Here is a 24,367-nt window from a genome sequence, read left to right as displayed (position 1 = left end):
TGGGGGACGTCAACATAAGGGATTAGGAAAAGAGAAATGCTTCTATTTTTTAGCACTTTTAAATGTTAAGGCAATTTATAATTTATGCTTGTCTTATCATATAATCATTTATGGTATGTTTTGTCTAAGAGAATAATGGTCTTGTCTCGTCCTGTTCGGGTAGACCATCAACACAGCCGATCCGCAGCTTCTCTCAATTAAAAGAAAATGAACATCTTAAAGTTAAATATATAGCATGACTGTGGATTGTAGATCATTTTTTTCTGCCGGAGTTGGGACCAAAATGTATCATGAAAGATGTAATAATATATGAAATATGTATAATATATGTAGGTTAAAGGTCAGTTTCTTCTGTTTTGTTACAGGAATATGAAATTGACATCATTTTTGCACAGACGTGGATCGACAGCCGTCTGCAATACAACAGCACTATGAAGATCCTGACTCTCAACAGCAACATGGTGGGAATGATCTGGGTCCCTGACACCATCTTCAGAAACTCCAAGAACGCAGACTCGCATTGGATTACGATGCCCAATCAGCTTCTGCGTATTTGGAATGATGGGAAGATATTATACACGCTGAGGTAAAAATCAATGGCTTTTCTTTATCAGATATCACAGACATTGTTTTTTTGAACAGCCGACTATCGTTCCATCTTTGTTCAGAATTTACAACTCAGCAAACATTGGGTTTTCCCTTTCAAGGAAAGATAAATAGACAATATAAATGAAAACAGTGTCATTACTACCCGTCTTTGTACTGAAGATCACATCTAGAATATTCTAACTTCCTCAGAACTCAGGTGGAGTTCAACACAGTGTAAGAAGGTGGCACAAACACACTGACATCTGTGCCACATACTGATGCTACACCAATAACCAAAAATAAAAATCTGTCTATTCTACGATAAGACTAACATTGTTTTGTATCTTTCATCACTGCTCTGCTAAGTGGGTTAGCACACTTGGTACATTCGCGTTGCACACCGTAGTACACTGTCTTCGGGAGATCATGCTTTTTAGGGCGTAAATGTCATCCTTTCAGTCCTTTTTTGCTAAGTTTTCAACCGTGGATTCACCTCCGCTGAGAAAAAGAGAGACATCACCCTGCTGTTTGCATAACTGACTGAGGTATTCCCTTGGCAACAGGCAAAGCGCAGGACAAAGGAAAAGAATGTGTGGGCAGGTTAATTATTGTCAGGACTGACCTGGCTGGCTCCACAAGGTGGAATCATACAAGATCCGACATTATCAGCCATTCTCAGTGAGCTTTATCGGTTAGTGTATGATCTTTGAGCATTATTGTTTAGCATTATACAGTACATGGGCATTATCACTGAACATTATTGTTGAGCATTATCACAGAGCATTGTTAGTTAGCATCATATAATGCCCAATAATGTCTATACACACCATCATATACATATACATTTATTTTTTGGACTCTGACATTGCTCATTCTAATATTTCTATATTTCTTCATTCCTTTCTTTTGTTTTATTTAGATGTGTGTATTGTTAGGTATTACTGCATTGTTGGAGTTAGGAACATGCGCGTTTTGCTACACCCACAACATCTGCCAAATATGTGTACGTGACCAATAAAATGTGATTTGTTTTATCGGTGATGCCTATTGTTGAGCATTATAATTGAGCATTGTCAGTGAGCAATATCAGTTTGCATTATCAGTGAGCCTTTTCAGTAAGTATTCAGTTAGCATTATTCATCAGCGTTATCACTGAGCAGATCTATAAATCTTCTTGAGTGGCATCCTGGTCTGATTAAAACAATGGAGTGAATCTAAGCTCCCATTAATTCCTCTTCACTGTGAACTTCAGTCAAGCCAACGTAAACAAGAGTGACATTTTATCAGGGAGACAGAGGAAGAGGAGGAGGAGAAGAAGAGAAAGAAAAGAGGAGACGAATAGGGTGAAATTCGGTCCGATGACCTACATAACTCCGGGACGAGAGCATTTCTAAATCCGTTCATTTTTCTTAACTAGTCTGTCGGAGTTTGTTACTCAAGGAAAATACCAATTTGCAGGGCTCACCAGACTCGGAGGCGACCAGCCGGCCGGCTGACCCACAATCTCCAGCCCCCTGGCACTGGCAGTCATGTCAGGATAATAGGTGACCCATTAGGTCTCTCACAGGCATGCAACAAGGTGCCAGTTTGTTAACCCCGCAATCACTCATTCTTTTCACACCAACAGAAAAATGGAAACAACATAGCAGCGAAATTCAGCATTATGGCTATCTGTCTCTTTCTCAGCATGTGCAGCATGTGAGAACAACATCAAGAGCCAGGCTTCCCTTATTTCACACCCTATGCTGTCTTCATCAATAAATGACACGTTCACATCACCAGTGGTGTATGTGTTTAGCGCAGCGGCGGTGGTGGTTGTTGTTGTAGCACTGCTCTCTCAGAGCAGAGGTGAACTGCATGTGAGAAACGACGGCAATGCTCACTCACGGCCTCTCTCTGACTCGTGCTGTAGGTTGACCATCAATGCAGAGTGCCAGCTGCAGCTTCACAACTTCCCTATGGATGAGCACTCCTGTCCCCTGGTCTTCTCTAGCTGTGAGTATTGTACGGCCAGGCAATAATGTCACCCATTCATATGTCATATATTTTGTATAAACATATCAAAAAAAAGAAATGGGGAAATCATATATTTAATATATGAACAATACATCAGGAAACATCATATTTAATGTAGATGTATGAAAAATACATGAGAAGAAGTCATATATTTCATTTAGATTCAATAATTGGCACCGCAACATACAATTTAATAAAATAATCTAGGGTAACACAATGAAGCTTGAAAGCGTATTTCTGTTGTGATCCTTTTGAAGGGGGAAGGGGGGCGTGGGGGTGCAGGAAGGTTAGGCAGCAATGGTAGTGGCAACAAACAATGACAGACAAAATTGTTGTTTCATAAATTGAGAAAAATAGTACAGTTCCATTTCCTACTAAATATCGCTGGACAGGTGTATCTCCCTTGTCTCACATACTCCTAATATAAACAATCAATGTCTTATATATGCACAAGACAATCACAGGATGATACACAATAGACACCATAGTATCCCAGGCATTTTCTTCTCCCCCACGTACTGTAGTCTTACAACTCACTTTTATATAAACGATGGAGGTACCTGCAATGAACGCCATTGGTCACTACAGGTCCATTGTACTAGATCCAAATGATACCGTGTGTATTCTGTCACAGTAGGAGGTCGATGCACATAAAACTGTTTTGAGTAGGAGGCTTGTTGGGCAGATTCTCTGAAAGGTATATAGGTGTGTAGCCTGGAAGAGAAGGATTGTCTGCAGCTTTTCATGAGAATGCGTGAGTCACCAATGTGAAAGCTTGATGCAAAGCTACTCTGTACCTCTATACCGTTCTTTAAAGCCACATTGAAAACCAGGCTTTCTGGGCCGTCCATTAACAACACAACAACAGCACGTCACCTGCAATAAAATGGGACAAAATTCAGTTCAGGCAGAATGGCAAGTGAACATAGAGCATTATTGTTAAGTGAAATAGAACACTGAATTTCTACCCTTATTAAGGGTTGGTGGGAACAGGATGTGAAAGCCATGCACGCTGGAGCTAATGGATTTCCAGCTGTTTCCCAGATAAAGACCTTGATCTTACTTCTATTCAGTCTACAATAAATCACCCGCCCCCCCGTGTAGGTATGCCCCCTCCATTTCCCCACCCTTCCAATGCAACACCACTGCTTCTCCACCCACAGCCAATGTACATCCATACAGTAAGTCATCCTCAAGTGTCACCTTCAGAAAATAGTCCTATCATATTATTATGGTTTGAATGTTTTTTTGTTGTTGTAAGTTAAACATCTTGGTCTGATTGCCCAGACACAGATGGAGCGTAGTCCTGGGTTAAAAAGCATGCTCAATAGAGAATAGGCTTAATCTCTGTCCTGGAAACAGGGGGTCTGAAGAGTTAACTTAAGCAAAACGGGGAAACTCAATCCATTCCTCCACACCACCCACCCACTGGCGCAACAGAGCCAACAGACACATCCTCGCTGTTGGATATTTTCACTTACCCCAGGGAAAAGAACATTGGACATGTGGCGTGCTGTGTTCCCATGGCGATAATGACTGCAGGTAGCCTAGCGGTTAGAGCGTTGGGCCAGCAATCGAAAGTTGCTGGTTTGAATACCCGAGCCGACAAAGTGAACGATCTGCCGATGTGTCCTTGAGCAAAGCACATCATTTGTTCTAAGGGCACTGTACTGCTATGGCTGAACCTGTAAAACAACACATTTCACTCACAGGAGTTTGGTGGCATCTTAATTGGGGAGGACAGGCTCGTGGTAATGGCTGGAGCAGAATGAGTGGAATGGTATCAAAACACATGGTTTCTATGTATTTGATGCCATTCATGCTGTTCCAGCCATTATTATGAGCAGTCCTCCCCTCAGTAGCCTTCACTGATTTCACTGCACCTTTTATTAGTTAATCAATGAGGACTTTCTCACCTTTCAGATCTTTAAAGGGATAGTTATGAAATTACATATTTGTTTCCTTACCCTGTAAGCAGCCTAGAAATGACAGCAATCCATGCTTTGGTTTACCTTTCCTGGCACTGTTTCCAAATGCTCATGTTTTAACATGTGTGGCACAAATCCCATTCAAATCACGGGACCGATATTACACTTTTTTGTACATCGTCAAAATCATCGCAAAGTATCTTAAATGTATTGTGAAGCTCAACAAAGTCACGTGTAGATGATTTGAACATGAGTCACGAAAAATGCTAATATCGGTCCCATGACTTGAAAGGGATTTGTGCCACAAACGCTAAAACATTAGCATTAGGAAACAGTGCCAGGGAAACTAAACCAAAGCATGGATTGATATCATACCTTGTCCATATACTGCTTACAGGGTAAGGAAACCAATGTAATTTTGTAATTTGGGAGGAAGTGCATCGTGCCTCAATCTAACGAAAAAAAGAGAATCCCAGATAAGAGATGAGTCATTTCTGTCCATTGAAGTGTTTATATATACGACCAAACCTAGAGCACAGTGGATATAGGCTGCTATACAAGGATTCATAGACATCTGTCCCTTTTACATTCTCTTTGCTTTGACCCGAGCTATTATCTGTGCAGAGGAGGAGAGAGGAGTTTGGCTGGGCTGTCTACCAAGGCTCGTTTCTATGTAACCTACAGTACAGAGTGGGATATGTCAATAACTGACATTTACCAGTGAAGAGTCAATCCTACCTGTGCACTGACTGTACTCCTATCATCTTCATTTTTATTTTATTTAATTTCACCTTTATTTAACCAGGTAGGCTAGTTGAGAACAAGTTCTCATTTACAACTGCGACCTGGCCAAGATAAAGCAAAGCAGTGTGACACAGACAGCAACACAGAGTTACACATGGACTAAACAATAAACAAGCCAATAACACAGTAGAAAAAAAGAAAGTCTATATACAGTGTGTGCAAAAGGCATGAGGAGGTAGGCAATAAATAGGCCATAGGAGCGAATAATTGCAATTTAGCATTATTAACACTGGAGTGATAAATGAGCATATGATGATATGCAAGTCGAGATACTGGTGTGCAAAAGAGCAGAAAAGTAAATAAAAACAGTATGGGGATGAGGTAGGTATATTGGGTGGGCAATTTACAGATGGACTATGTACCACTGCAGCTATCGGTTAGCTGCTCAAATAGCTGATGTTTAAAGTTAGTGAGGGAAATAAAAGTCTCCAACTTCAGCGATTTTTGCAATTCGTTCCAGTCACTGGCAGCAGAGAACTGGAAGGAAAGGCGGCCAAATGAGGTGTTGGCTTTGGGGATGATCAGTAAGATATACCTGCTGGAACGTGTGCTACAGGTGGGTGTTGTTATCGTGACCAGTGAGCTGAGATAAGGCGGAGCTTTACCTAGCATAATGGAGATGGGAGAGTATGTGGTTTCAATTGTGTATTGGGTATAGTTGTTGTGGGCATTTTAAAGAGTGTGCACAGACACTCCCATATATAGCGTGTCTGACCCATAGGTGTAAAAGTTCAGTCACCTGCCAACATGGCGTTTATGTTTATTGCCTGCACCATGGAGTAAATAGCCTAAAGTGCCTTTCCGCCTCCTCGTTATTGGATTGTACTTTCACTATGTCACGGACATACAGTGAGGAAAAAAGTATTTGATCCCCTGCTGATTTTGTACGTTTGCCCACTGACAAAGAAATGATCAGTCTATAATTTTAATGGTAGGTTTATTTGAACAGTGAGAGACAGAATAACAACCCAAAAAATCCAGAAAAACGCATGTCAAAAATGTTATAAATTGATTTGCATTTTAATGAGGGAAATAAGTATTTGACCCCTCTGCAAAACATGACTTAGTACTTGGTGGAAAAACCCTTGTTGGCAATCACAGAGGTCAGACGTTTCTTGTAGTTGGCCACCAGGTTTGCACACATCTCAGGAGGGATTTTGTCCCACTCCTCTTTGCAGATCTTCTCCAAGTCATTAAGGTTTCGAGGCTGACGTTTGGCAACTCAAACCTTCAGCTCCCTCCACAGATGGGATTAAGGTCTGGAGACTGGCTAGGCCACTCCAGGACCTTAATGTGCTTCTTCTTGAGCCCACTCCTTTGTTGCCTTGGCCGTGTGTTTTGGGTCATTGTCATGCTGGAATACCCATCCACGATCCATTTTCAATGCCCTGGCTGAGGGAAGGAGGTTCTCACCCAAGATTTGACGGTACATGCCCCCGTCCATCGTCCCTTTGATGCGGTGAAGTTTTCCTATCCCCTTAGCAGAAAAACACCCCCAAAGCATAATGTTTCCACCTCCGTGTTTGACGGTGGGGATGGTGTTCTTGGGGTCATAGGCAGCATTCCTCCTCCTCCAAACACGGCGAGTTGAGTTGATGCCAAAGAGCTCCATTTTGGTCTCATCTGACCACAACACTTTCACCCAGTTATCCTCTGAATCATTCAGATGGCAATTGGCAAACTTCAGACGGGCATGTATATGTGCTTTCTTGAGCAGGGGGACCTTGCGGGCGCTGCAGGATTTCAGTCCTTCACGGCGTCGTGTGTTACCAATTGTTTTCTTGGTGACTATGGTCCCAGCTGCCTTGAGATCATTGACAAGATCCTCCCGTGTAGTTCCAGGCTGATTCCTCACCGTTCTCATGATCATTGCAACTCCACGAGGTGAGATCTTGCATGGAGCCCCAGGCCAAGGGAGATTGACAGTTCTTTTGTGTTTCTTCCATTTACGAATAATCGCACAAACTGTTGTCACCTTCTCACCAAGCTGCTTGGCGATGGTCTTGTAGCCCATTCCAGCCTTGTGTAGGTCTACAATCTTGTCCCTGACATCCTTGGAGAGCTCTTTGGTCTTGGCCATGGTGGAGAGTTTGAATCAGATTGATTGATTGCTTCTGTGGACAGGTGTCTTTTATACAGGTAACAAACTGAGGTTAGGAGCACTCCCTTTAAGAGTGTGCTCCTAATCTCAGCTCGTTACCTGTAAAAAAGACACCTGGGAGCCAGACATCTTTCTGATTGAGGGGGGGTCAAATACTTATTTCCCTCATTAAAATGCAAATCAATTTCTAACATTTTTGACATGTGTTTTTCTGGATTTTTTTGTTGTTATTCTGTCTCTCACTGTTCAAATAAACCTACCGTTAAAATTATAGAGTGATCATTTCTTTGTCAGTGGGCAAACATACAAAATCAGCAGGGGATCAAATACTTTTTTCCCTCACTGTAGTACTGAACACGAGGTGGATCCGAACTAGAATGTTTGTAGAGGATTCGTGAGTAAACATAAAATGGGCTCCCGAGTGGCGCAGCGGTCTAAGGCACTGCATGTCAGTGTTAGAGGCATCACTACAGACTCTGGTTTGATTCCAGGCTGTATCACAACCGGCCGTAATTGGGAGTCTCATAGGGGGGTGCATAATTGGCCCAGCGTTGTCCGGGTTAGAGTTTGGCCGGGGTAGGCCATCATTGTAAATAAGAATTTGTTCTTAACTGACTTGCCTAGCTGAATAAAGGATAAATAAAAGTGGATTTTCCTTTTCTGAGGTGATCATGGCTTTTTATGGGAAGATTAAGGAGTTTATTGATGAAATGCATAGCTCTTGGAAGGAGTATGTTGAAAGGCTGGAATGTTTTTTTGTTGCTAATGACATTGAAAATGACTAAAATAATTGCACTGTGCTGCTCTGTGTGTGCGGAACGGTGACGTATTCTACACTGAACAAAAATGCATCATATATACAAAGTATATATTTGAGCCACACCCGTTGCTGACAGGAGTATAACATTGAGCACACAGCCATGCAATCTCCATAGACAAACATTGGCAGTAGAATGGCCCGTACTGAAGAGCTCTGTTACTTTCAACATGGCAATGTCATAGGATGCCACCTTTCCAACAAGTCAATTCGTCAAATTTCTGCCCTGCTAGAGCTGCTGTAAGAACTGTAAGAGCTGTTATTGTGAAGTGGAATAGTCTCGGATCAACAATGGCTCAGCCGCAAAGAGTAGGCCACACAAGCTCACAGAACGGGACCGGCGAGTGCTGAAGCGTGTAGTGCATAAAAATCTTTGGTTGCAACACTCACTACTGAGTTCCAAACTGCCTCTGGAAGCAACCTCAGCACCAGAACTGTTTGTCAGGAGCTTCATGAAATGGGTTTCCATGTCCGAGCAGCTGCACACAAGCCCAAGATCAACATGCACAATGCCAAGTGTCGGCTGGAGCGGTGTAAAGCTCGCCACCATTGGACTCTGGAGTGATTAATCACGCTTCACCATCTGGCATTCCGATGGATGAATCTGGGTTTGGTAGATGCCAAGAGAACAGTTTGAGGAATGCCCTTTCCTGTTTCAGCATGACAATGCCCCCATGCACAAAGTGAGGTCCATACAGAAAGGGTTTGTCAAAATCGTTGTGGAAGAACTTGACTGGCCTGTGCAGAGCCCTGACCTCAACTCCATCGAACACCTTTGGGACGAATTCGAACGCTGACTGCGATCCAGACCTAATCGCCAAACATCAGTGTTCGACCTCACTAATGCTCTTGTGGTTGAATTGAAGCAATTCCCCGCAGCAATGTTCCAACATCTAGTGGAAAGCCTTTCCAGAAGAGTGGAGGCTGTTATAGCAGCAAAGGGGGGACCAACTCCATATTAATGCCAATGATTTTGGAATGAGAGGTTTGACGAGCAGGTGTCCACATACTTTTGGTCATGTACTGTATAAACTCAGCATTGGTTTCATGTTTCATGAGCTGAAATAAAAGATCTCAGAAATGTTCCATATGCACAAACAGCTCATTTCTCCCAAACAAATGTTCACACATTTCTTTATATCCCTGTTAGTAACCATTTCCCCTTTGCCAAGCTAATCCATCCACCTGACAGGTGTGGCATAGCAAGAATCTGATTAAACAACATTATTACAAAGGTGCACCTTGTACTGGAGACAATAAAAGGCCATTCTAAAATGTGCAGTTTTGTCACACAGCACAATGTCACAGATGTCTCACGTTTTGAGGGAGTGTGCAATTGGCATGCTGACTGCAGGAATGTCCACCAGAGCTGTTGCCAGAGAATGTAATGTTCATTTCTCTACCATAAGCCACCTCCAACGTTGTTTTGGCAGTACGTCCAACCGGCCTCACAACCACAGACCACGTGTAACCACGTTGCGGTGTGAGCGTGTAGTTTGCTGATGTCAACATTGTGAACAGAGTGCCCCATGGTGGCAGTGGGATTATAGTATGGGAAGGCATAAGCTACGGACAACAAACTGAATTGCATTTTATCGATGGCAATTTGAACGCACAGAGGTACTGTGAAGAGATCCTGAGGCCCATTGCAGTGCCATTCATCCGCCGCCATCACCTCATGTTTCAGCATGAAGATGCACGGCCCCATGTTGCAATGATATGTACACAATTCCTGGAAGCTGAAAATGTCTCAGTTCTTCCATGGCCTGCATACTCTCCAGACATTTCACTCATTGAGCATGTTTGGGATGCTCTGGATTGAACTGGATTGAGCTCCAGTTCCAGTTCCTGCCAATATCCAGCAACTTCGCACAGCCATTGGAGACGTGTGGGACACCATTCCTCAGGCCACAATCAACAGCCTGATCTGCTCTATGCGAAGGCGATGTGTTGCGCTGCATGAGGCAAGTGGTAGTCACACCAGATACTGACTGGTTTTCTGACCCACGCCCCTACCTTTTTTTAAGGTATCTGTATCTGTATTCCCAGTCATGTGAAATCCATAGATTAGGGCCTAATGAATTTATTTCAGTTGACAAATTTCCTTATATGAACTGTAACTCCGTAAAATCTTTGAAATTGTTGCATGTTGCGTTTATATTTTTGTTTATTGTACATTAGGTTCTCTACTTGCTCTGGCCCTGCCCACTGCAAAGAGTTATGATCACATAGTGGCATGTTTGAAGCGGCCTTTCAGCCCAGATCCGTCAGAAATTGTGCAGAGATTTTATTTTCATAATTGTAAACAAAATGCAAATCAGAATATCTCCAGTTTCATTGCTGGTCTGCGCAGCCTTTCGGTGCACCATAATTTTGGAGATCAGCTGGAGCCGATGCTGCTTGACAGAATTGTTAGATGAGTCTATTGGCTGAGCCCAATCTGATATTTAGAGTGGCTGAGGTAAAAGCCTTGGCAGCTGAGACTGCTGCAAATAATGCCTGCCTGCTTCCCCCTGAAAGACCAGGGGCCTAATTTATAAACGTTGAGTAGGCACAAAAGAAGGTGTACGCCACTTTCTAAGGAAACTTTGGGATTTATAAAAAACAAACTTGACGGGAAAATGTGCAAACTGCGACTCCGATGGCAGAAGGATGAAACTCGAGAAACGCTTTGAAATTGATACCATTGTGTAAAATAAATTGAAATATTACATCTCACGTATTATATATGAAGAGTTCCCTGGAGTGCACACAAAAAAACACACAAAAAACATGATTTAGGATAATAAATACAAATGGAGATATCTGTTTTTGAAAAAGAACCCCTCAAATATGTGGTACAGTTTAATCGGGAATCATATTTAATTGGATCTGTAATTATTAAACAATACTTGTATGTTATGAAATGTATTTTCATAAATAATAAGGTGAACAGTAGGACAACTTACGCTAAACTGATGCCGTTTTCGATGCCTTTGTCGGGCAGATACGAGTGCACAGTTTCATATATTGTTATCACATGTTCGTTGCGCAGAACTGTCTATGTGATTTTGGCCCAGTCATTGTCAATTACAATCAGGGTAATTACCACACCTGAAGGTGTTACGCAATTGGGTAGCTTTGACAATCAAATGGGTGGGTATAAAAAGGCATGCAATTACAATGCGTAATGACGCACAATGGCTGCTTTAGCACTGTTGGAAGATTTGGCGAATGAAAGAATTCGGAGAGAGCGAATTTTACTGGTCAATGATGATGAGTGGCTTATGAGCCGGTTCCGATTACCAAGAGATGTTCTCTTGCATCTCTGTGCTGTAGTGGGCCCAGCTTTACAGAGAAGCACCTGCAGAAACCAAGCCATGCCTATCCCACTTCAACTCCTAGGCAACCTCGTTAAAAGCGTCTATGGTGTCTATTTGCGTTTGCAGGACTGCATCTGTGAGGACACGGCTACTGGAGGGTTGTGACGCACGAGGTGCAGTGGAGATGCCGGGGGTGGGCACACTCAGCTCCTGCTCAGCTGCAGCACCGACCCCACTAGAACACGCAGCGACTAAAATAGATGTAAATTGTTTGTAAATAAATGTTTAAACACAACTTGAATCCATTTGGTTTACTCTTTTCAAACGAGGGAATACTAATTACATACCTGGATCATCCGGTGCGTCTTGCATGTCCATGTCTACCTCCGTCACTACTCCACTCTGGAGGGATTCCCCTATAATACTGGCCATCGCTCATCAAGGGGCTTGAGCTCCGCTGTCCCCTTTCCCCCGCCCGTGGCACGAACACTTTGTCTGTGTAAGGCAATGCGCCTTTCGGCCTCCACTTTAATGTTGGATAACGTCTTATTTCTGAGAGAGTCTGAACTTCTGAGCCAGCGGCATTCACAGCGTCCGCCACATGCTGCCACTCTAACGCATTTTTGGTATTTGTAATGCCCACACTGTGTCCACCAAACAATATATTTTTTCTTGCTTCAACCTCCCCTACGAGAACTTCCGTTTCACACTGGGTGAAATTTATTTTTTTAACCTTTCTGTCGGGATTTGTTGTCATGCAGTCAGTATGGATGAATATTAATTAGGGGCGTTTCACTGACTATCTATAGGCAACTATGGGCGTTAAAAGGGTAGGACAAGACGTTCGCTCACGTGGGCCAAATGTCGAGTTGATTGTGATTTATAAAGGGAAACTGGCGTGGGAAGTGCGTGCGCACTGTGTTTTAAATCAGAATATTTTTGTGCGTAAGCACTTTCTGTGTTTCGTCCGTACGCCACCTTTTGACGTGAATCCTCCGCACAGTTTTATAAATGAGGCCCCTGGTCCTCCAACTATGCCTGACATTCATCTCGCTAGAACGTAGTGGGCCGGTGCGCACGGAGGGGGGGCAGTCAGAGTCTAGAGTCTAGATAGGACTTCAGAGCCTGTTTCAGATGTGGAGGTGCCCATAATTCCAACAGCTGTAGGTTTAGTGTTGCAACCTGTCACTACTGTAAATGGAGGGGACATATAGCTTGACTTTGTTTGACAAAGGTCCCAGTCCCAGGCCTCAGGCAGCTCAGCCATGCCCACTAGGCCCGCACAACAGACACACTTGGTAAACTCTCACCCAGACACTGAGAAGTATGTTGTCTATAGTACTCATGGGAGGCCACAGCCTAAGAGGGAGAAGTAAATTTTTGCTGCCCCAGTGTTGAGTTCCGGAGGTTCCACATTGACAAGGATGGTGTGCGACCAACCCAGGATAAGGTAAAGGCCATAAAGGCCTTCTTCCCAGAACAAGTCTGAGCTCCAGTCGTTTCTGAGGCTTCTCAACTTTTACAACTGCTTCCTGCTTGATAAAGCTACAGCCCTGGCATTGCCTACTGGACCCGGGCCGCTCCCTGGAGTGGGAACGACACTCATGAAGAAGTCTATAAAGAGGCTAAGCAGCTGCTGCAAGCAGATGGGCTGCTAGCCCACTATGATGATAGAAAACCCCTGTTACTGGTCTGTGATGTATCTCCATATGGGCTCGGTGCCTTGTTTAGTCATGTGGAATCTGATGGTCGGGAGGCACCTGTGTGCTACGCATCTAGGACCCTAACTGTCGCTGAACAGTACTCTGCACAGCCGGATAAATAGGCCCTGGCGAACATTTTTGCTGTCAAGAAGTTCCATCAGTATTTGTGAGGTCGCCATTTTGTGGTCTACACCAACCACAAGCCCTTGCTGGGCGTGCTTCATCATATGAAGCCCATGCCCCAAAATTATTTTCACTTGCATGGTCAGATGGAGCCTGATACTGGGACCCCATAGTTATGAGCTCGGGTATCATCCAGGGAAGCAGTTGGTTAATGCAGATGCCCTGAGTTGCCTGCCACTCACTACCCCTTTGTCTGAGCTACCACCTCACTGGGAAGTGATGCTGTTGGAAATGGTGCCTAATGCCCTTCTCCATGCTTCTAGGATAGCCGCACTGACCTTCAAGGATCCTGTCCTGTCCCGAGTTCTTCGCTGGGTGCTGCATGGATGGGCCTCTGAAGTTCCTGGCAGAGAGTTTGGGCTTTAATGTTATCGTCGGAACGAGCTGTCGGTTCACAAGAATTGTGTGTTGTGGGGCAGTCGGGTTGTGGTACCTGGCCTGACGAGGGAGGGGGTCCTTTCCATGATGCATGATATGCATCCTGGAAAAGTGAGGATGAAGACACTGGCACAGAGCTATGTGTGGTGGCCAGGGAATTTAGGCTGTGGTGCGCAGCTGTGTCACCTGTCAGGAGTCACACCATGCTCACCCAAGGCTGCCTTGCACCCATGGGAGTGGACAACACAGAAATTGTCGTCTTCGTATAGACTTTTCTGGGCTATTCAAAGGAAAGACTTTTCTCGTCATGGTAGATTCCCTTTCAAAGTGCATGGACGTAGCCATGGTCATCTTGATGCCCTCTGGTGCTGTAATAAGCACCCTCCATTTGCTGTTTGCCATTCATGGGTTGTGTGACGTTCCTGGTGTCAGATAATGGAGCTGCCTTCACTTCTGCGGAGTTTAAGGTGTTCGCTGGGTGGAACTGAATCAGACATGTCACCACAGCCCCATAACATCCGTCCTCCAATGGCCAAGCTGAACACATGGATCAGACAACCAAGGAGGCTCTGTCTATGATCTCGGTGGGTGACTGGCAGGCCTGACTGTCAAGGTTCCTGCTGTCTCAACATGTTACGACGGCCTCTACTGGGAAGAGTCTACTGTAAAGTGGTTGTTCCACTGGATATCATAAGGTGAATGCACCAATTTGTAAGTCGCTCTGGATAAGAGCGTCTGCTAAATGACGTAAATGTAAATGTTAATGCCTGATGGTCAAGTGTACTGCCGCCATGTGGATCAGCTGCAGGGCCACGAAGCTGCAGCCCCCTTTGCTGCCCCCTCTCTCATTGGCCTGGATGCCCTGGACACCACGCCTTTAGGAGGAAGTGCCAACTCCAGAGCCAAACCCTGATATCCAACTTGCAGCTGAGCCCTAGCCTAAACGTACCTTTCTGCCTTCTCGTTATTGTGTTGTACTTTCACGGCATAATAGTTTCTAAGATATTGACATACACTCAGCACACTCCACATCATCTCACCAGCTTTCCTTTGTTGTAGCTTGTGCTAGTGTGAATAACATTGTCGCTTTGTGTGTGTGTGAGAGACACACCTCATAATAACATGTTAATGGGATACAGTTCACCTGCTTGAAATCATCAGAGCACAATGAAGTGATTCATTTCCATTGCATGGCTTTCAAATTAGATTTCACAGGCACACACACACTTCTGTGAAAAGTGAAGGTCAACTCTAGCATCAACACAATGCTCTCTCACAGTAACTCAAAGTATCCTATTACACTCTGTTGTGCCCCTTTTCATCTGCTCTTACACTACTTTACTATGGCCCTGTTTTTTACTTTTTAACGGTCTAATGGTGCTCTACTCTATACTGTGTGTCCGTGTGCTGTGTGTGTGTGTGTGTGTGTGTGTGTGTGTGTGTGTGTGTGTGTGTGTGTGTGTGTGTGTGTGTGCTGTTCCCATATTTAGGTATATTTAACAGTATGCAATTAGTAGGTTTTATAATACATACATAGGAATATGTCCAGTAAGACCCATCAAACAATAAAACATGTATTGGTCAGATTGAAGCGTAAATCTTGTTTTATTAGAATGAAATGCTACCATAGGGTCACAGGGTCACTGTGTATTTACTTGACTTACAGATGGTTACCCCAAGGATGAAATGATTTACAGATGGAAAAGGAACTCCATCGAAACCTCAGACCAGAAGTACTGGCGCCTCTACCAGTTTGACTTCATGGGCCTGCGGAATACCACAGACGTCCTAAAAACAACAGCAGGTACAGTAAATTAGTTATCGTACACTTAATACCCAAACAGCTGACTTTCTATTTTTCACAATCAATAAAATCAATCCTCATCACAGCACTTCATTGGCTCTGGTGTTTTCCATCCAATTTCTCTCTGAATTATTAGATACTGACTCATAAAAATTCCAAGGAAAAAGGACAAAGTGTTATTTTTAGCTGTTTTTTAATCAAATGGTCTACATTTACTCTAAATGATCGGTCATATTCTCCTGTCTATTAGCAGCGGGGGACAGCAGGCATTACCAGCTGGTGTCTTGAGGTCTGGTGCCACCACTCTGGCTTAAGTCAATTGCTTTTCCAGTCTTTGTAAGCTATCGCATTGCAAAGACAATTGCTTTGCCAGTTTTGCAAGATATTGCCAGAGAGCAAAGACAATGCCTTCTCTTGGAAGATGGTCAAGATAAGTAGTATTATAGTACCATGGAAATGATAAAGACAGCATTTGGCAGGGCAGAAAACAGGTTGAAATTGCACTTAGGAGTAGTACTCGGGTAGTAGACTTAGAAGTAGTAATTTGGTAGTGGATTTAGGAGTAGTACTTTGGTAGTACTGTGGTAGTAGACTTAGGAGTAGTACTGTGATAGTAGACTTAGGGGTAGTACTTTAGTAGTAGACGTAAGTGTAGTACTGTGGTAGTAGACTTAGGAGTAGACTTAGGAGTAGTACTTTGGTAGTAGACGTAAGAGTAGTACTGTGGTAGTAGATTTAGGAGTAGTACTGTGGTAGTAGACTTAGGAGTAGTATTTTGGTAGTAGACTTAGGGGTAGTACTTTGGTAGTAGACTTAAGAGTAGTGCTCAGTGAGTAGACGTTGTCTTTATGATTTACCGTGTAATAAAAAAGGGCACAATGAAAGTGCATTTACCTGTCTTCATAATTCATTGTGACATTTAACATATTGTTTCTCTGTAGATTGCTTGAAGCTCATCAGTAGTCCCCTCCGGTATAAAGGCAAACATATTTTTACACAAACCATCTGGATTAAAGATTGAAAATATTTAATTATTCACTTAAATGATTTTCAGAGGCCCAGGATGTGGTTTGGTTTTAATACTGAATTCTACATCTATTCATTTACAACAATCATTCCTTGCGACTAAGGTTGTGTATTACAAACAGCTATCTAATTAAACTCATGAGTGGTGCTTGCTGGAATTACTTTGTAATACATTTGTAACGCATTCATGAGAGCATTGACGATAATGTAGCAGCGTTTCAAGGGGCTGATAAATTGATCTCATGTATGAATCTTCAAGCTGTAATTAACCCATACTGACCCTATTCTCAAATTTCATAGTTGACATTGTTCATGCTGTACTTTATTTGTTTTGGAGACCGATGATTTCATCTCCATTTTGAAAATAAAGTCTTAAACTCAGGTGATCCTATAAATTATGTGTTCTACATATGGTGCACTGTGATACAAGTCCAAGTTCTGAGTAGAGAACTCATGAAAGCCAGAGTTCTTCCACAGATCTTCCTTCAGTTCTGTTCAAGGAAATTAGACGTTTCTTATCTTGTTTTCACTTTTTCCTGACTCCCAGCTTGCATCATGCTGCATGATGATTAGCTAGCTTGCTCCTGCAGCTAAAAATAGCATGTCATTAATTTACATCTCAACAAACTCTGGAAACAAAGCGTTAAATTTCTTCTTCTTGTTTTTCATCCAGCATGAAATGAATAGGTATTGTGCTGTAGCGTGGTAATGAGGACAGTGGCGAGTGGACAGTTCCCATGCCACCGTGCCATCGGGGACTTCTGATTCTACCGCTGTTATATCTGCCTCCTTTTTTTTTATTGTTACAGCATCCCTCTTCAAAACCCACCAAAGTGGACTCCCTGAAGCATTGTGTATGGTGCCTTGTTCTGTGGTTCCTCCTGATGCCAGCTCTCATGATTATCTCTCTCTCTCTCTTACTTTCCCTCCCTCCATCCCTCTCTCCCCATGCTGGCTTGTTCTTGTTCCACCTGACGCTCTGATTCTCCCTCAATCTCTCTCTGTCTTTCTCCCCCCCTCCCCCCCTCTCCCTCCCCACGCTGGCTTGTTCTTGTTCCACCTGACGCTCTGATTCTCCCTCAATCTCTTCTCTTTCTCCCTCCCTCCCTCCCTCCCTCCCTCTCTTCCTCCTTACCTCGCTCCCTCCCCCTCCTCGCCCCTCACTTCATATACACCCCCCCTCTTTATCCCCCTCCCTCTCGCAGGTGATTATGTGGTCATGACAGTGTACTTTGACCTGAGCAGGAGAATGGGTTATTTCACCATCCAGACCTACATCCCCTGTATCCTCACCGTGGTGCTCTCCTGGGTCTCCTTCTGGATCAATAGCGATGCCGCACCCGCCAGAACAGCGCTAGGTACCTGATCTGAAGAATACCACTTGGCAGGATATACACTGATATTATAATAAGTAGATGAAGAAAACCCAAGGGTTCAATCTAACCTGTTCCACCAGTGTTCATGTAGTGTACTGTATGTGTTCAGAAATGACTACCTCTGCATGTGTTATTCTGAAAGGAAAAAAATACATCTGAGTCTAGCTGGTTTGTTGAAAAGATGGTTACCAACTCTTGGTACCACAATGGAAGATTGCATGAAAAATCAATATTTTATTGTTTAGGCTAGAGAACAATCTGCATGTGTTTATGCAATGTTATGTTCTGCTTTCAAGATTCTTGTACCGTTTTATTTTGTTTATGCGATGTGCTTGTAATTTATCAAGGCTTAACAATGACCTTTTTGTTTACATTTGTAATTCATTCATGATTTTTCCCCCCGATGCATGCTTTCCATTAGTGCATGTACATTCGTCTGGATTATGTTGTTGAAGGTGATTTGGAGTTTGAGTTGAACGTTGCGGTAAGTATGATTCAATTCCTCCAGGCAGCTCTTGTAGTGGACCTTGACCAGGTCATTTTCTTTCTTCAAGATCAAATATATCACATTTAGTCCAAATTACAGTATTAGCATTATACGTGGCCTTTAAGTGACAACACAAGCACATTTGCAATGGTGGATAAACAAGTCAAAGCTTAAAGTGTATTAACGAGTCCGTTTCATCACCGAACCATCCTTGAACCACCACAATCACATCGAGTAGTCTCCCTCAACAGCCTTGACACCTGTTACGAGAAAGTACAAAGATAAGCCTGGAAACATGTTTGTCTTTCCCCTAGCTAACAGGTGAGGATGCTGACTGTAGCAGTAAAGATAAATATCCCATTCTCCTTGATAAAATACATTATTTAGTGTCTATTCTGGGACATGAAAGCGCAGCGTGGATTTTTCCGGGCCTTCCCGCTGATCAATAGCGGGTTGAAAGGAAAGAGGAGTGATAAGGAAAATGGGCTTTGACTGCAAAGAGCAGGAGATATGTCAGAGTGGCTGGTGGTGGTGGTGGTGGTGGTGGTAGGGGGCTAAGGAGGAGGCAGGTGCTGACATGCAGGTGCCCCCTGAGAGTGTAGTGTGGTTGGGGGGCAGTGACAGGGTGTAGTGGGTGACATTCCCAAAGAGTCAGGTTCACAAGGGCCACCACAGATGGTAATGACAATCAGGCTATACCTGACAGGAAGTAAGGGACAGGGATGCTCAGTTCAGTGACTCATATAGTGTGACCTCTCCCACTTTTTTGTCACTTTCTTTTCTCTCTCTCTCTCTCTCTGTCTTTATTTCTTTCTTTCTCTTTCTCTCTCTCTGAGTCACGACAGCACTGCAGACTGATATCTTTGTACAATGTTCTTTGTATCTGTATTATTTTCTATGTGTTGTATCTGTTCATATGACATCTATGGGTCTTTGTGTCCCTAATGTAGTGTAGGTGTACTGACATCTTTCTACATGCATTATTTGTATCTATTTTATTTTCTGTTCTATTTTGTGTTTTTACAACGATACCTTTTTCTCATTTATTACATTTCTGCCATTTTATTTGGAGGAACCAGTTAAAGTTGCTCTTACACCTTGCCTGTTTGAAAGTTATGAAGGACCTAAGTACCAAAGTTATGAAGGACCTAAATGCCAAAGTATGTATAGAAGGTAAGGGAAATAGGTGAAGGTAATCACCGTGGCCAGCAGAGTCTGAAGGAAGGAAGGAAGGAAGGGGGGATTGAGTATGAAATATCAGCTCAAAATAGATGGGCCTTCTTGTCTCCATGGTAACTGCTTGAAAACAGCACAACATTCAGTCATCAAATGAGAGGTTCCTGGTGATGTGCATAAAAGAGCGAGAGAGAGACTGTTTGTGTGTGTGTGTGTGTGTGTGTGTGTGTGTGTGTGTGTGTGTGGTGTGTGTGTGTGTGTGTGTGTGTGTGTGTGTGTGTGTGTGTGTGTGTGTGTGTGTGTGTGTGTGTGTGTGTGTCTGTACTGTATATAGTGTGTGTGTGTGTACTGTATATAGGGTGTGTGTGTGTGTGCATATGAGTGTGTGTGCGGGTCACACCCAGCATTTTATATCAAAGGCTCTATACATGCAAAATCTCAGCTGGTACATTCAGCTCACTTTTCAATATACACCAGAGCAAAAATATAAATGCAAAATGTTAAGGGTTGGTCTCATGTTTCATGAGCTGAAATAAAAGATCCCAGAAATGTTCCATAAGCACAAAAAGCTTATTTCTCTCAAATTTTGTGCACAAATGGGTTTACATCCCTGTTAGTGAGCATTTCTCCTTTGCCAAGATAATCCATCCACCTGAAAGGTGTGGCATATCAAGAAGCTGATTAAACAGCATGATCATTACACAGGTGCACCTTGTGCTGGGGAGAACAAAAGGCCACTTTTAAATGTGCACATATGTCTCAAGTTTTGAGGGAGATTGCAATTAGCATGCTGACTGCAGGCATGTCCACCAGAGCTGTTACCAGAGAATTTAATGTTAATTTCTCTACCATAAGCCACCTCCAACGTCGTTTTAGAGAATTTGGCAGTACGTCCAACCGGCCTCACAACCGCAGACCACGTGTAACCACGCCAGTCTAGGACCTCCACATCCAACTTCTTCACATCCATCCATCCTCTGAGGGGTGGTGCTGAGGAGTATTTCTGTCTGTAATAAAACCCTTCTGTGGGGAAAAGCTCATTCTGATTGGCTGTGCCTGGCTCCCCAGTGGGTGGGCCTGGCTGCCAAGTGTGTGGGCCTATGCTCTCCCAGGCCCACCTATGGCTGCACCCCTGCCGAGTCATGTTTAATCCATAGATTAGGGCCTAATGAATTTATTTCAATTGACTGATTTCCTCATATGAACTGTAACTCAGTAAAATCTTTGAAATTGTTGCATGTTGTGTTCATATTTTTGTTCAGTATATTTAAGCGCTGACAATGTATTCATGTAAACGTCCATTTATTTCTAAAGTTAAAACTACATAGAGACACAAACTACCCTCGGTAATTGAAAAAACATTTTTGCAAAATATATTCAGACTATTGGCAGAGAAAACTATTGCCGCCGTTTTGCCAAGAGAGGTATCAAACAGTTAGTACGGGGTGGCAGGTAGCCTAGAGGTTAAGAGCGTTAGGCCAGTAACCGAAAGGTTGCTGGTTTTATTCCCTGAGCCGACTAGGTGAAAAATCTGTGTTATGATGCTGACTTTGTCCTTTCAGGTATCACCACTGTGTTGACAATGACCACCCTTAGTACAGTGGCCAGGACGTCCCTACCCAGAGTCTCCTATGTGACAGCTATGGATCTCTTTGTCACTGTGTGCTTCTTGTTCGTCTTTGCGGCCATGATGGAGTACGCCATCCAAAACTACTACGCCTACAGGGCGCAGAAGCCCCGCTACAACAAGACAAACAAGACGCAGAGACTGGTGAGCTTTCCTCCGTACGATGTAATGGTGTACCTTTCCTCCGTACGATGTAATAGTGTACCTTTCCTCCGTACGATGTAATGGTGTACCTTTCCTCCGTACGATGTAATGTTGTACCTTTCCTCCGTACGATGTAATGGTGTACCTTTCCTCCGTACGATGTAATGGTGCACCTTTCCTCCGTACGATGTAATGGTGCACCTTTCCTCCGTACGATGTAATGGTGCACCTTTCCTCCGTACGATGTAATGGTGCACCTTTCCTCCGTACGATGTAATGGTGTACCTTTCCTCCGTATTACTAAATGGTGTAACTTTTCTCAATGCAGTGTAATGCTGTTATAGACATGAACCGAGGTTGTTTGTGTTGTCACAGTCAATAGTTCTAGCCAGGGTAGCGATTATGGTCTCAGTGGGTGGAGGTCTAGTCCATCCTTCATATCTCCATCCTCTTGCATCAGTCACACTGTGCATGGGCTGTGATAGTATTACAGTCAGTGGCTCTGACCTGCATGGTAGCAAATTGCGATGCCCCCCCCCCCCCAGTGAGGGTTGAGGTCTGGTCCATCCACCATCCTTCATATATCCATCCACTTGCACTGCCGACCGGTCACACAGTGTACTTGGTAAATGCCGTGTCATAGCGTGTCATGTCTTCATGTCAAGTCGTGTAGTGCTGTCGAGCCAGTGAGTGAGTCCCAGCTTCGGTAGAGCACTAAGCTGAGGGGTTCTATCTCATTGCCTGCCTGGGCTATGACAGCGTCCTGCTGGGTGTGGGAGGACACGGCCCGCTGCGGAGCTTTAATGCATGACAGCACAGCTCCACTCACAACGTATCAGATCTCTTTCTCTCTTCATCTCTTTCTGTCTGTCTCTTTTCATCTTTCCATCTGTCTTTCTCCCTTGTTTGCCCACATGTATTTCTTTTCTCCTGTCTGGCTTTTGTTGTCCACCCGCCCCCTCCCTGTTGCCTCACTCTCTCCCTCTCAGTATCTAATTATGAGGCCTTCCTTCCTCTGTCCCCTCATCACATTTCTTGCCCCCCCCACCCCCACCCTCACTCTCTCACCCTCTCTCACACTCCCTCTCTTTCTCTCCCTTTATCACTTACGCATCTAAGGAGATGGCCTTCCTCTGTCCCCTCCCACAGACCTACTCGATGCTAGACATGGGGCCCAGGTCCCCCACGACCGTGGTTCCGTTGAACAACAACTATTCATACTGGCAGGACTATGAGGACGTGTACGAGTGTCTGGACGGGAAGGACTGCCAGAGCTTCTTCTGCTGTTACGAGGAGTGCAAGGGGGGAGGGTGGAGGAAAGGACGCATCCATGTCGACATTAAGGAGCTGGACGCTTACTCGAGAGTCTTCTTCCCTACGTCGTTTCTCCTGTTCAACATCGTCTACTGGGTCTCTTATCTCTACCTTTAGCAGTTTCAGTTGGATTTGCTAGAATTCGTTTGGACAAATATGGAAAGACTCAAATGGGAAGAGGAGATGTCACAAGACATAAGATGTCACTCAGTGGCAGCTTTGTGCACGTTGACACTTGATTGGTTGGTGGGTTAGTGTAGCCAGCCAATAGACAGCTGTGAGACACTAACACCAGGATGCTAGCCAGATAAGAGGTAATGAAGCATCCACAGTGCCTTCTTCAGGAAGGGGCCATCACCTATACAGAGGTGCAATAAGGGGACTAGAAGCTTTGGGAGTTTTTCCTACATAGGTTATTCCACATACGTCATTTCAACGCATGCTATACTGTTCATTAAAAACAATGAAAAGCTAGGGTGGACTGCACTATGAAATTATTCTATTGTTGCTTTGTATTAATTAGTCAGTTGCATAGTCATTGCAAGCCATATGAAATATATAGAACCTCAATATGATTTATTTTAGGCATCAACAGGGTCTTAAATATTAGGTCATTGATAACATTGATTTGGTTTAGATTAATAGACATTTATATCATAAACATTTGAATGATGTTTTCTACCAAGGGTGATATACAACAAGAACATGCATAGTATACCTTACAACACACCATAACATAGTAATTTAAAGATGAAAATACTACTTTTGTAAAATACTGTATCTAATAAAGTTTTCTTTTGTAACATCTAGAGTTTTCCAGAAAGTATTAATAGACTATTTGATAATTCAATCAATTGTCTGAGGACAAGGTATGGTAAGGTTTCAAACTAAAGTGGTATGGAGGTAGAATATGTTGTTTAATTAATTTACAGAATCTGGACATACATTTATCTCCATACAGCAGGCCGACAATACATCATAGGCTGAGGGCCAGGGTAGCATTTGGGTCAGTACAGTACTGTATATATTGTGCTAGTATTCAGTACAGTACTAATAAAAAATGTATGGTTTCTCTCCAGCAACACTATTGCAATTTTCTTGAGCAAGAACATGTATAATTCATGTTACATCATACAGTAGCTGTTGTACCAAAACAGACAACAACATCACAAATAATTGTAAAAGGTGTGTTAATGGAGTTAAAATTAGTTTTATTTACTGTACTGTAAGTAACACTGTTGTTTCTGCGGTGGTTTGACTTAGAAGTATGGTAGTACCCTGTATTCTATGTTTTAAGAGAACGTGTATGTGAGAGATGTTTTCATGCTATTTTCATAGTTGAATGTAGATCATACTTAGACCAACAACAAATAGTGGTTTTCAACTCTGTATAACAATACAAATATTGCACTTTATAAGTGTCTTAGTTTGATATAATGTATTTACAATAAATCAAACACTATTTTCTAAGTCTGATGGAACGCACCCTTTTGTTACAGCAGATCTGAGAGAACCACTGTCTATGTACAGCTATGCTTTTTAGAGAATTCAGTCTGTGGTATTGCCTAAATTAATAAAACTATCTTTGCTTAA

General features: G+C 43.3%; 1 protein-coding gene across 1 annotated transcript; it reads left to right on the top strand.

Moving 5' to 3' along the window:
• The first annotated feature begins 370 nt into the window (after positions 1-370).
• Positions 371-24,367, top strand: LOC106574424 (gamma-aminobutyric acid receptor subunit gamma-3). Its single transcript, XM_082962861.1, has 6 exons — positions 371-586; positions 2,501-2,583; positions 15,487-15,624; positions 17,856-18,008; positions 21,252-21,460; positions 22,610-24,367. Exons 1-6 carry the CDS (start codon positions 432-434, stop codon positions 22,889-22,891), a joined length of 1,020 nt encoding a protein of 339 aa, XP_082818987.1. The 5' UTR covers positions 371-431; the 3' UTR covers positions 22,892-24,367.

Source organism: Salmo salar, chromosome 16 (genome assembly GCF_965601325.2).
Source record: "Salmo salar chromosome 16, fSalSal1, whole genome shotgun sequence".
NCBI lineage: Eukaryota > Metazoa > Chordata > Actinopteri > Salmoniformes > Salmonidae > Salmo > Salmo salar.
This window is presented reverse-complemented; position numbering and strand designations above follow the sequence as displayed.

Bases quoted from the DNA above. Each gene is read 5' to 3' on its own strand.
- LOC106574424 (XM_082962861.1), top strand. From the start codon at position 432: ATGAAGATCCTGACTCTCAACAGCAACATGGTGGGAATGATCTGGGTC. The intron at 2,584-15,486 runs GTGAGTATTGTA...CTTGACTTACAG, and splicing joins TCCCCTGGTCTTCTCTAGCT to ATGGTTACCCCAAGGATGAA. The intron at 15,625-17,855 runs GTACAGTAAATT...TCCCTCTCGCAG, and splicing joins CGTCCTAAAAACAACAGCAG to GTGATTATGTGGTCATGACA.